The following is a 13,217-nucleotide window of genomic DNA, read 5'->3' as shown; positions in this document are numbered from 1 at the left end:
TTTGGTTAAAAATCATCCCCTTAATAATTTATTTGTAATCTAAATTCAGCATGTCCCACCAGCCCAAAGTAATCTTCTAAGTGTCATTATACTTGTATCACAATCCAGTATTTATGGAGGTCACCTGGTCGCAGCAACAAAATATTTTAACTCAAGGAACAGAGTATAGCCTTGCTGCATCAGCTCCTTTGATAGATGTCTTTCTTAAAAGATTTTACTTTAGAAACCTCCGACACATGTAGTTTTCTTCAGATACTGTATATCCAAACTTTTTATAGAAACCGACATTTTGTGGTAGACATTCCAGGGTAATCTTATAACAGTTCAGTTTCTTGCTTAGCAAAGTTAGGGTTGATAATAACCTGAAATTTTAAAAAGGGTTGAGGGGAGAGGCATAGAGCATTTGTTAATAAAAATGGATATTAACAACAATGTGAGTGAATAGTTTACAAAACTTTGTTTACATTACAAATAGGTTTATATCATGGCCTTTCTCACTATATTCATTTAAAATTCAAGTTACAAATATATAAAGCATTTAAATCACCCAAAGCATTTTTTTTGTTCCAAATATACTTTATGTAGTAATCTCTGGTCTATTAATAAAAAGAAAACTCAACCCAAACCCTCTTTACAAGCAGATTTTAAAATTAATGTTAACACCAAAGACTGGCAGCCTTTTGAAAAATATGGCCAAAATTAGCCTTTGTATCTAAATTCTATTCATACTATATGAATGTTGAATGAATGAACTATATCAGTGTTGAATAGTCAAAACTATTCAGTCAACATTCCCACGTAAAGTGGATAAATAATTGCTTTGTTCTTTATTATTTTAAAAGCTACCTAAATATCTGTGAAAGAATGTATCAGGTTACCTATGGATTTAGTCTAATTAATATGAAGTGGAAACAAAAACATATACATCTTTATAAATTCTTAAAGAATCCAAACCAAGTATAAAAATGTGATTCTAACTGCCTTGAGAGAAAACCAGGAATTTCTCATGTTGCCCATACAGAAAAAAACCTCATCATTCTGAAGACAGAACCTCTTGCTTGAAGTTACACAATTATAAAAGGTATGGCTAAGTGAATGTGCACCAGAAATACTAGAAATTGGTCTGTTTTGTTCACTGATAGGTATCAAATACTTTGAATAGTATCTAGCACATGTGCTTAATATTTACTGAGTGAATTCCTTAAAACTCAGAAAATATTAAAAAGCAAATTCTAACCTATGAAAGGTAAAAGACTTAGATAAATGTATAGAGGATTATACAGTGAAGGCCGGTTCTAAAAGTCATATGACTGAGAACATGTCCTTTGTTTTTAAACATGATAGACAAATTACTTGACTCACCAGAAGTTTCTTCTTCCTAGTAATATGAAAAAGTGCTACTATTAAAAGTTAATAACTTAAAGGTGTTGGCTGTTATAACAGTACAGTTCCAATTTCCAAACTTTATGGCAAAAATTATATATAAAAATACTTTTCACTAAATTCAGTCTAAGCTATAGAGTGAGAATGGGTTCATAATTAATGACACTTAAAAAACTTAAAACAGGGAAACATTTTTAACAAGTATCTTGGCAAGAAAATGTAAATTGAAACACAGAGAGTAGCTGCTTTATCCAGGGTTACCTTGTTTCTGCCTACTTACAATTTGCCAAGCTGCTTTCCTCTGCATTCATCACTAACAACAACATCTTCTACTCGTCCTCTCTGAAAATATACACAATGTTTAAAAGACTAAGCATGTAGGTTTTGTTTTCAGTTAAATCAACAAATGATGGTAAGAATTCATTGATAAATGTTTTATAAACCTTAACTTCAAAAATTGCAAATTTTTAAAACTTATTATAGAGGAAATAATATAGTGAATCAATTTGTGGCCTAATTCACCCATATCCTGAGCCATCCCATCCTATTATTTTAAAACAAATCTCAGAATCCACATCACCAAAATGTAATCTTGTTACTAAAGGTACTACATCCATTATCCTATTTCTGCTTAAAAGCAACTTATTTCAGACATACAAATACAATATACTAATTTCTAGTACAGAAACCACACCAAAATTCATACCTCACAGAATACATTCCAAGTGTTTATCATATTCTCACTGGGTTATCTAGATCTTGTTTTCTTTACTATTTCCTGTGAATCATGAGGAGTGAAGGGACTCTACAGGCATTAGAAGGGTCATGATTAGAACATGTTATTCTGAACCCTTTACCACTGGGAAACTGATGGGAATTTGTGTTAAAGTAGTACATTCCAAGTATCATTTTTGAAAAAAATTAGCATTAGTGATTCCAAACACTAATTCCACAAATTCCACAATGCTGACTTGATTTTTCTACATCTATACCAGTTCTCTTCAAGAAAATTAGAGATACCAAGGGAACATATGCAAAGATGGGCTCGACAAAGGACAGAAATGCTATGGACCTAAGAGAAGCAGAAGATATTAAGAAGAGGTGACAAGAATACACAGAAGAACTGTACAAAAAATATCTTCACGACCCAGATACTCACGATGGTGTGATCACTGATCTAGAGCCAGACATCCTGGAATGTGAAGTCAAGTGGGCCTTAGAAAGCATCACTACGAACAAAGCTAGTGGAGGTGATGGAATTCCAGTTGAACTATTCCAAATCCTGAAAGATGATGCTGTGAAAGTGCTGCACTCAATATACCAGCAAATTTGGAAAACTCAGCAGTGGCCACAGGACTAGAAAAGTCCGTTTTCATTCCAATCCCGAAGGCAATGCCAAAGAATGCTCAAACTACCGCACAATTGCACTCATCTCACACACTAGTAAAGTAATGCTCAAAATTCTCCAAGCCAGGCTTCAGCAATATGTGAACTGTGAACTTCCAGATGTTCAAGCTGGTTTTAGAAAAGGCAGAGGAAGCAGAGATCAAATTGCCAACATCCGCTGGATCATGGAAAAAGCAAGAGTTCCAGAAAAACATCTATTTCTGCTTTATTGACTATGCCAAAGCCTTTGACTGTGTGGATCACAATAGACTAGAAAATTCTGAAAGAGATGGGAATACCAGACCACCTGATCTGCCTCTTGAGAAACCTATATGCAGGTCAGGAATCAACAGAACTGGACATGGAAGAACAGACTGGTTCCAAATAGGAAAAGGAGTACGTCAAGGCTGTATATTGTCACCCTGCTTATTTAACTTCTATGCAGAGTACATCATGAGAAATGCTGGGCTGGAAGAAGCACAAGCTGGAATCAAGATTGCCGGGAGAAATACCAATCACCTCAGATATGCAGATGACACCACCCTTATGGCAGAAAGTGAAGAGGAACTAAAAAGCCTCTTGATGAAAGTGAAAGAGGAGAGTGAAAAAGCTGGTTTAAAGCTCAACATTCAGAAAACGAAGATCATGGCATCTGGTCCCATCACTTCATGGGAAATAGTGGAAACAGTGTCAGACTTCTATTTATTTGGGCTCCAAAATCACTGCAGATGGTGATTGCTATGAAATTAAAAGACGCTTACTCCTTGGAAGGAAATTTATGACCAACCTAGATAGCATATTAAAAAGCAGAGATATTACTTTGCCAACAGAGGTCAGTCTAGTCAAGGCTGTGGTTTTTCCAGTGGTCATGTATGGATGTGAGAGTTGGACTGTGAAGAAACCTGAGTGCTGAAGAATTGATGCTTCTGAATTGTGGTGTTGGACAAGACTCGAGAGTCCCTTGGACTGCAAGGAGATCCAATCAGTCCCTCCTAAAGGAGACCAGTCCTGGGTGTTCACTGGAAGGACTGATGCTGAGGCTGAAACTCCAATACTTAGGCCATCTCATGCAAAGAGTTGACTCATTGGAAAGACCCTGATGCTGGCAGGGGTTGGGTACAGGAGGAGAAGGGGACGACAGAGAATGAGATGGATGGTATCACTGACTCAATGCACAAGAGTTTGGGTGAACTCCGGGAGCTGGTGATGGACAGGGATACCTGGCGTGCTGCGATTCATGGGGTCGCAGAGAGTTCGACGCGACTGAACTGAACTGATACCAATTCTAACACCTTACAGAACAATTTTTAGCAAACAATTCATATTAATAACATTTTCTGTCTCACAACTCTTAAGAGAATGGGAAAATGACTAAGTGATTTCTAGAAAGCAAAACTATTCCAGGCTATATTTTGCTCTCCATTTTGCAGTAAAAAGCAGTGGGAAAACAGACTTGTCTGATGGAAACTCAAAGTTGATATCCATTTTACTCATAAGCATTAATGTGAACACATACCTTAGCACAGGAATGGATGAATTTATGTTCTATTATCAGAGTTGCTGTAGCAACTATCTGGCCTAAAGTTACATCTTCCACAACTGTAACATAGTAATCCCCAGATTTCTTCATGTGCTCAAAAGATTCTGTGGAAATTGGAAAAGTATGTTATATGGACATTAAACTTTATTAGGTACCAAAAAAAAAAACTAGAATTAGCCAAAACAATTTAATGAATATTTAAAGCTATTTTACCACAGTAAATTACAACTTTGTGTCTAGAGAAAATGTCAAGTTATTAAGCATGACCATGTATTTGAAACATCAGCAGTCAGTACTGACTAGAACATAGTCCATACGTTTAAAAGATCTGCTAGCAGAATGAAGGAAGGCTAATACAGCTATTTTATAATCTGACAAAGTTTTCAGTTTTCCTCTTGTGATCCCAAATGTTTCATGATTACATGACCCGTTTTATAAATACAATCATCATTTTTGTTTGCTTTGAAAATACCCTGTGAAATAGATAAAAAATAAGTCTCCATTTCCCAGTAATTTTTCCAAAGCCACATAGCAAATAGGAGCAAAAATGGAATAAAGACCTTCTCCTCAAACTGACTCATATTGATGAAATAACATGATTTCTCATCTAGTATTCCCACAAAGAAGAATTTAGGAATAAAAACTGAGCCCAAGAGTATTAACATACTGTTTATTTCTACAGTTGTATTCTAGTAATGGGTCTGAAATGGGAAGAAATAGATTCAAAGAAGGAAAACAGAATCACAAAATAATAACCTTCATTTCAAGAGGGTCATATAGAGTACAAAATAAAATTACCTATTGAAGAAAATGAAGAAGTTAGGAAGACAGTGTTAAGAGCACTGGGTGGAGTTAGGAAGGTTGTAGTTTTTTCCTTACCAACAACTCCCTGTGATTTTGGGTAAGTCAATTGACCCTTCTGGGTTTCTATCGTCACATATTACATTTTTTGACAACGAAGTTTCTGAGAAATAACCTAACTACGTGAAAGGAAAATACTATAATGAAAATCTCTAAAACTGCCACCCAGGTCCTATGCTATAGTAATTATCTAAAAATAGCCAGGTATTTTGTAAAACATAGTAGTAGTTACTTTTGGATTCTAGAATAGATTGGCCACATTAAACAAATAATAGCTAATTTGTTATTTGAATATTTTCCAGCTATTTGAACAAAACAAGTAGACACTGAACAGAGTTTGAAACAAAAATATAATCTTGTTTCATTTCTTTTTCTTCAGGAAAAAGAGGCTGTAGGACTTACTCATAAATTGTTCTGGGTTGACAACTCCAGTCTCTGTCAGCTGACCTAGTACCTTAAAAAAACCTAGTTTTGAAAAACAGATTTCAAGTCATGAGAAGAGCAAATATATATTAAAAGAAGCAATGTGTCAAGCTGGTGGGCATTATTTTTTCAAAACTTTATGTAATGAACCATTCTTAAATTATTTTAAAAGATTAAACAAACCCATTCTTTCTATATAATCAATATGTAAAACAATAATAGATTTTACTAATGTTTTTGCCTGCATAAGATTTTTGGAATAGTGCTGACCTTAAGACTCAGTATATAGAACCAACATATACAGTTTTAAATGTAATTTGCAGTAGATTCAAGGCAAGGGATGTCAAATTTTCCCAAATATATGCTTTGGTTTTACTTAAAAATGCAAGATTCTCATTATGACCAAATATGATATTATTTGTAAAATATAACATTATTGAGACAAGTTTTTTTTAAAGATTCCTGATTAATGTTATATTAATATGAACAGCATAGAACTTTGGGAATCTTAACTTTTATATACTGAAGAACTGATTTGACCAAAATAATTTAAGATTTCCTGCCAAAAAAATGAAACTGTAAAAAGTTGATTTTTGGTTACTGAAATTTAAGGATATTATTTTGGAGAATTTAGATATTAAAAAAAGGAATACATGTAGACAAAACCTTTTGCAACTCTCCGAGGCAAATTATCTTCATTCTCATTTTCCATCCAGCTTCTTAAGAGAAGATTCTTACTTTTGTGTCATTATACAAGGTAATTTCCCCCTTTTTGCTGCTTAATTAGGAAGGAGCACTGTTGTATATAAGTCATTTGAAATGGTGTAATACAGTACTGTAGTACAGTAATATCTGGCCTATACACATTGTAATTAAGTTCTCAGTCACTTTAAAATTTAAGCACAAAAAAGTAATATGAAAGTCAAATATTTAAAAAAAATTAGCAGCATCATCATGTGGAAAAAACAATGCTAATTATAAGTCTAAGTAGCATTTATAAACTTAGCCCATACCTCTATTTAAATCAGCAGTACAAAGAGGCCTCAAAACCAAACCTTCTCCAGGATGTGTTGGGGAAATGGCTGGAGAAAATGTAGCTGTATTCTGACTCCAGTCCACTTCTTTGAGTAGACTTGGGTCAAACATAGGAGTTTCATCAGGTTTCATCTTTGCAGTAAGATCTAAAACAAAATTTTAAATGTTAAGGCATTTTATTTAATAGAAAATTTTTGATTGGTAAGATTGTCAATTTCTTAATAAAAATAAATGGCACTTAGAAAAATCTTTAACAGGCATGCAAGATACTTATTTTAGTCTATCCTGAATGTAACATCAAATGCCACAGCTAGATCTATATAAAAAACTCAGAAATTCTGTCATATAGTAAATGAACGACTAAATTTAGAAGTTGTTACACTTTTAAACTCCATTTTTCTAACAGGGCTTTTAAAATTTTTCCTATGGGCCAGTGCTACCAGCGTAGCATTTTGAACATCTGACTTTTAAATGACTTTTTTTTTTTTACATTATTGGATTAAGGAATAATTTGTTGGTTTTATCTGATACTAAGGAAGACTACTGAGCATGTACCTTTAAAAAAAATATGAACCATGAACAGAAGATTCTCTGCATTCACTGGAATATTTGGTCTCAGCTACGATAAATTCACACTAAGTATCTATTGGATTTTGTTTTCATAGCAGGTTTTCTAAAAATCTAGAAGTTGCTCAGCTGCATCTAAGCAACTTTTTAAGAATAGCCTGTGTTTTTCATGCTATTGGAAAATGATCAATTATGGTATTTTTCTCTCTTTTTTGAACATTCAGAAATGGTCAGGTTCTTATTAGGTGTAGTCTTAATAAAACTGAAACTAAATGAAAGCTATAATGCTAGAATGAAAAACATGAAGCATAGAAACAGGTTGGGGGCACACTTCTGTAGAAGAGGATTGCTGGAGGAAACAGTCTTCCAAATAATTACCAGGAGACTGTGTGGTAACACTAAACTTTCATTTCTAACACCACACCCAGTTAAACCAGAGTTGATCCTTGAACAGCACGGGTTTAGGATGCCAATCCTCCATGCTGTCAAAAATGCGCAGTAGAAAATTCACATATAACTTGTACTCCGCCCTCCGTATCTCTGGTTCTGTAACGGGGGATTCAACCTACTTTGGAATGTGTAGTACTGTAATATTAATGAAAAAAATCTGTGGGTAAGTGGATCCTTGATGTTCAAGCCTATCTTATTAAGGATCAACTGTATTCTATTTGATACCTGCCTCTAGTTCTTTGAAACAGAATTTAAAGACAAAATCAATCTATATGCATAATATACTACCATAAAACAAAGCAATACAGGAAAAAATTAAAGTCCACTTAATAACAGAATAACTTCCACCAATAACCCAACTCGCAGATGTTCTCTTATTTCATAAATCACAGTATGTCTAAGGGCAACTACTTTTAACTTTTCCATAAAGCTAGATTATATTGCATAACCCAATGTAACTATATAGGGAATGCTGCAATCTAGCAGAGGCTTTGGGAAGGTAGTGTGGTATAATAATAGAAGTTATTATTTGTTCAGCACTTATTATGTGCCAGGCATTGTTCAAAGAACTTTACACATTACTCACTCACTGTAACAATCCTAGAATACTGATGATGATTATCTCCATGTTAACAGATGAGGAAATGCAGGTGTAGACAAGTAACTTGCCCAAGGTCACAAAATTATAATACCAAAGCCAAGACTGAAACGTAGATGAGGAAAGACCATGAGCTCTAGAGTCAGACCTGATATTCAGATGTCAACTGTCTGATCATGGCCGTGTAAATTAAACAATCTGTTTTGTCATTTGTAAAATGGAGATGAAACTGTTGAAGAAATGGCTTAGTGTATACAAACACCTAACAGTACCTCGCACACTACACATGCTCAACAAGATATAATTTAGCTACTAATTTAAAATTTATTTTTGTATATGTTCATGTTAACTTTTCTTTTTATATATTCATTTTTTTCACTTTTAAATTAATTCATGAGTCACACTGCTGGGTACAGCGGCTACAAAAAGGTTATGCTTATGTTAAACTGAAAACATTCTTGGAAAGGAAGAAAACTTGCTCTAAACACTGTGCTTGGATCTAAGAACAGTAAGGAAAGGAAATTGTGATGATTAAAACAATCATTCATAAAATTTAACCAGCTTATGGTCTATTTGGGGACTTCCTCGGTGGCTCAGCAGTAAAGAATCCACCTCCAAAGCAGGAGATGCAGGAGGCTTAGGTTTGATCCCTGGGTCAGAAAGATACTCTGGAGGGGGCATGGCAACCCACTCCAGTATTCTTGCCAGGAAAATCCCATGGACTGTAGTTGGACTTGACTGAAGTGACTGAGCACACACCCATGGTTCATGTGAAACAGGTTTTTTTATAAGTAATTTTAGTGCATGCACTTTAGTATTTGTTCCAGATAATTGGGCCCCTGATTAAGGTCTTGATTACTCTAATCTGAAAGAAGGGGCTTCCCTGATAGCTCAGTTGGTAAAGCCGCCACCTGCAATGCAGGAGACCCCGGTTGGATTCCTGGGTAGGGAAGATCCTCTGGAAAAGGGATAGGCTACCCACTACAGTATTCTTGGGCTTCCCTTGTGGCTCAGCTGGTAAAGAATCTGCCTGCAATGTGGGAGACCTGGGGTCGATCCCTGGGTTGGGAAGACCCCCTGGAGAAGGGAACAGCTACCCACCCAGTATTCTGGCCTGACCAAAGAGTTGGACATGACTGAGCCACTTTCACTTTCATTTGGGCTTCCCTTGTGGCTCAGTTGTTAAAGAATCAGCCTACAATGAGGGAGACTAGGGTTCAATCCCTGGATCCGGAAGATCCTCTGGAGAAGGGAATAGCAATCCAGTCCAGTATTCTTGTCTGGAGAATCCCATGGACAGAGGAGCCTGGCGGGCTACAGTCCATGGGTTGCAGGGTCATACACGACAGAGCGACTAACACACACACAAAATTTAGTCAAAGCAGCACTCATAACCTATATTTGGAAAATAAGAATTTCAGGCTAGTTAAAATTCTTAAAGCATTCTGGATAGAAGTAAGAATCCATATCCTTATCACAATCAAAAATTAATATCAAAATGTTTATATGAGCTATTTTATAAAACAGCCATACTTAAGGTTACCATCTTTTATTTTACTATGTCACCATGTAGTAAAATTCTGTTGGTGTCCAATTAATATATTGAGCAAGTTAAAGTAAGATGTGATTTGATACTAAATTTCAAAAGATTTTAGAAAACAGCAAAATTGTTAAGTTTATTTGGTTTGCAAAAGATAATTTTCAGGATCTTAAAGTGCCCCCAGGTACCACATTAGGAATTTGAAGCCGAATTCCATCATTATCACTGGAGTCTTATTTGGGATTTTGGGTTTTTTGGCCAGGGGTCGGGGTGAGGGGTGTGCTGCTTGTGGGATCTTAGCTTTCCAACCAGGGATCGAACCCAGGTCTATGGCAATGAAAGCACCAAGTTTTAACTGCTGGACTGCCAGGGAATTCCCTTGTTGGGGTCTGTCTGTGAAGATTTTAGACTAATTTTAAAAACAACCCTAACTGTTAAGTATTTCTCAAAAACCTTTTGTATTTAAGTTAGCATGTATTTAAAGCCCCTTAATGCCTAAGATTAGCACAATAAATGCCTAGTGAATGAATAACAAATGGTACAAGACTTATCTGGAGGTCATTCAGAAAATCCAGAAGAAAAAAAGATTTCCAAACTGCCACAAATTATATCACAAAAACCATACGGCCAATTCATTTTTACTAAGATCACATCAGTTGGTTGACCATTCTTTGGACACAATTTCAACAGGTTTCTCACCATCTTTACTAATACACAAGGGGATGAGCTGCTGCTAGGAACAAGCAACTGAGAGCAACAAGTAATAGATACTGGGAATGAAGATTTCAGAAGTTGATAGAAAAATTTAAAAAACAATCTAAGGTCAAATCTAAACTTGTCTTTATATCTCATGAGCTCTTGGAGCATTACTTTATTTAGTACACGGTTAAAGCAGGAAGGGGACCTTGTGCTGTTTGAGACTTTGGGGTTCGTCTACATACATTTCATAACAATTTCAATTTGAATTTTGAACCTAAGAACACTTCATTCACTGATGATTTTAATAGGCCTGGCTATATTAAATTATGCAATTACACTTCAGTTGAGAATTTTAAAATTTCTTGATAGTTTATTTGATCCCTATAATTTAGGCATTATTCCCAGTCTATCCATGAGCACACTATAGCACGTGGAGCTTTCAGGACTTGACCTCAAGGTAATAGCCAATGAGTGAATCTTAAATCCTCCAATGTCGTTCTTGCCCTACAGTATCATACTCAGTAGAGGCCAATCCTTACATCATCGTGCCAGACTGGGAGCTATTTCCCCTATTCTAAAAAATGTCAGTGAATCCTGCCTAATGAAACTGACCTAAATGATTTCCTGAGATCCATTCTAGGATTCATTCACGAGTGTATATCCTAACAAAACTAGTCGCCCTTCAATTTTGTATGGCATTTAAGAGTTCGATTTACATAAATGTTAGCTCCTGTAAGAGAAGTCACAATACTTAGTGTCTCTAGAGGGTAGAATTCCCCCGGAAGAGACAAAGGATGTCCGTCTTTCCCACAGTGAAACCCCAATTTAATCAGTGCAGGAGGTGATCTTCGGAGCAGAATCAGGTCCTCAAGTGGCTCCTGAACGCCGTGGGGTGCTCCTCCGAAGGGAACGGGGGAACGGGGGGGGCCAACAGCGTTCATGCCCATTTCAAAACCGAAGGCGGCAGAGACTGAACAGCTGTTTCAATCCCCCACGTTAAAGCTGCCGAACGGAGTCAATTTCACCCTAGTCTCTGCTCCTGCCTTGCTAAGGCCACCTCCTGCATGCCTGGACCACTGACCACCATCCCTAACCTCTGCTCCAAGCGTGCGTTCGCTCAACTTGCTCCAAACTGCCCTCTACGCCCCCATGTGCACCCAGCTGGCGAAGATAAATGCCTGGATCCCCGAACGGAATCTGCCCCCGCCCCTCGCCGGGCCTAGCTCGCCTCGCCCGGGGGTATAAGTCACACCTGTTTGATAAACCTGAAGGTAGGCCCAACCCGGCACTCAGGGCATCCGGTCCGGACCTGCTCTCTCTCCCGACCCCCAGACTCGCTCACCCGCAGAGGTCAGCAGTCTGCGCTCCTCTCCAGGCTCGACGGATTCTCACCCACCCGGGTACACTGCACTGGATCCGGATCCGGCTTCAGAGCCAGCCCCACCTCTTCCCGCCTCCCGCGCTACAGTCCGCTGCACCTCGGCCGCTGCGCTCGCAGCCGCCAAGACGTGGCAGCACCAACGCCTCCAGCCCGCCCCTGCCCGCTTACGCAGGGCCGCGAGCAGGGGAGGGGGAGGTGCCTGCGGAGGGGGCGGGGGCGAGGCCCGGAGGTCGGGGCGGAGTGGAGGCGGGACCTGCGGCTGACGTCAGCACGTGGGGCGGGGCCGGGAGGCGGTGGAAATTTCTCTGGGACTCCACCCGCCCGGCGCGCCGGGAGGAATCCTCATCTCGGCCCGCACTTCCTCGCTTGTCAGGCTCCCACTACGGCCTCGGTGTCTCGGTTTAACTGGAAAATAATCTTGCCTCGGAATCAGCTAAGCACTGTAAGTGGTGACTAGGGTGTGTATCTTTGATTCGGACACCAGTCTCAGCGCCTTGCCCTCTTGTTTGCCCCTTGTTGCACCTTCCCTTCAGTCAATTCATTCATTGATTAGGACTTCGGGTACTCACTGGAGGCTCGAAGCTCCTCATCCCCAGTTTTCTGAGTCACAGATCCTGCCTCTGTGAGGTAGAGTCCCTGCATTCTACTCCAAGACTGCGTTTTAATTCCCGCTCAGACTCTTTTTGGATGAACACGGTGACTCTCAGCTGCAGCGACTTTGCGTCCCAGAAGGCAATTAACAATGGGTGGTCATTTTCAACCTTGAGTCTGGGAGAGAAGTGTTACTGTCCTCTCACATGATGATAGAGAGTGATGTGGGTAGAAGTCAGGGACGCTGCTAAATGTTTTACAGTATACAGGACAGCTCCCCACAGCAAACAGTGACCTGGCCTCAATGTCAGTATTGCTAAAGTTGAGAAACCCTGGATCAGGAGAAGAAAACTGACTTCTCTGACTTCCCACCTCCCAAGCGACTTACCTAACTAGCAGGTGTCCTCATTTCATAGATTGGGAAACAACTTCAGAGATGTTAACTACTTTACATAACCAAAGTTATATAGCCAGTAGCTCTTCTTCTTTGTCTTGTACCATAAATTTCAATTTATTGACTTTGTTTTTAATACTGTTCAAAGGATTAGCATTTTCTGCTTATTTGTGAGACTTAAATTTCAGATAACTTTCTGATTGATGTATTCTCAAACCTTCAAATACCTCTCTCCATCCTTGTTTTTGCCTTCATGTATACAAAACAATTAAGATATAAACAAAAGTAAACACTAATCTTAAGAAAGGGGCTTCCTAGGTGGCACTTGTTCAATTGCTCAGTCGTGTCTGACTCCTTGAGACCCCACGC

General features: G+C 38.2%; 2 protein-coding genes across 3 annotated transcripts in view; one reads left to right on the top strand and one right to left on the bottom strand.

Annotated features, from left to right (window-relative positions):
• Window positions 1-11,964, bottom strand: GNPNAT1 (glucosamine-phosphate N-acetyltransferase 1). 2 transcript variants are annotated; one of them, XM_055536690.1, is made up of 6 exons: window positions 11,825-11,964; window positions 6,607-6,774; window positions 5,573-5,635; window positions 4,286-4,413; window positions 1,664-1,725; window positions 1-362 (listed from the first exon to the last, which is right to left on the bottom strand). In XM_055536690.1, the coding sequence occupies exons 2-6, from the start codon at window positions 6,758-6,760 to the stop codon at window positions 215-217; spliced, it is 555 nt and encodes a 184-aa protein (XP_055392665.1). In that variant the 5' UTR covers window positions 6,761-6,774; window positions 11,825-11,964; the 3' UTR covers window positions 1-214. The 2 variants fall into 2 exon arrangements, with proteins under 2 accessions (XP_055392665.1, XP_055392666.1); XM_055536691.1 differs by having other exon boundaries at window positions 11,735-11,874.
• Window positions 11,632-13,217, top strand: part of LOC129620734 (uncharacterized) — a 34,988-nt gene continuing 33,402 nt past the window's right edge. Inside the window, exons 1-2 of the mRNA XM_055536469.1 lie at window positions 11,632-11,721; window positions 11,754-12,305. Of these exons, the coding sequence (XP_055392444.1) occupies window positions 11,632-11,721; window positions 11,754-12,305 (642 nt within the window). The remainder of the gene's footprint in view (window positions 11,722-11,753; window positions 12,306-13,217) is intronic.

The sequence above is a fragment of the Bubalus kerabau genome, chromosome 10 (assembly GCF_029407905.1).
Source record: "Bubalus kerabau isolate K-KA32 ecotype Philippines breed swamp buffalo chromosome 10, PCC_UOA_SB_1v2, whole genome shotgun sequence".
In the NCBI taxonomy this organism is placed as follows: domain Eukaryota; kingdom Metazoa; phylum Chordata; class Mammalia; order Artiodactyla; family Bovidae; genus Bubalus; species Bubalus kerabau.
Note: the sequence above shows the minus strand (reverse complement) of the source record. Positions and strands in the feature narration are given on the sequence as shown.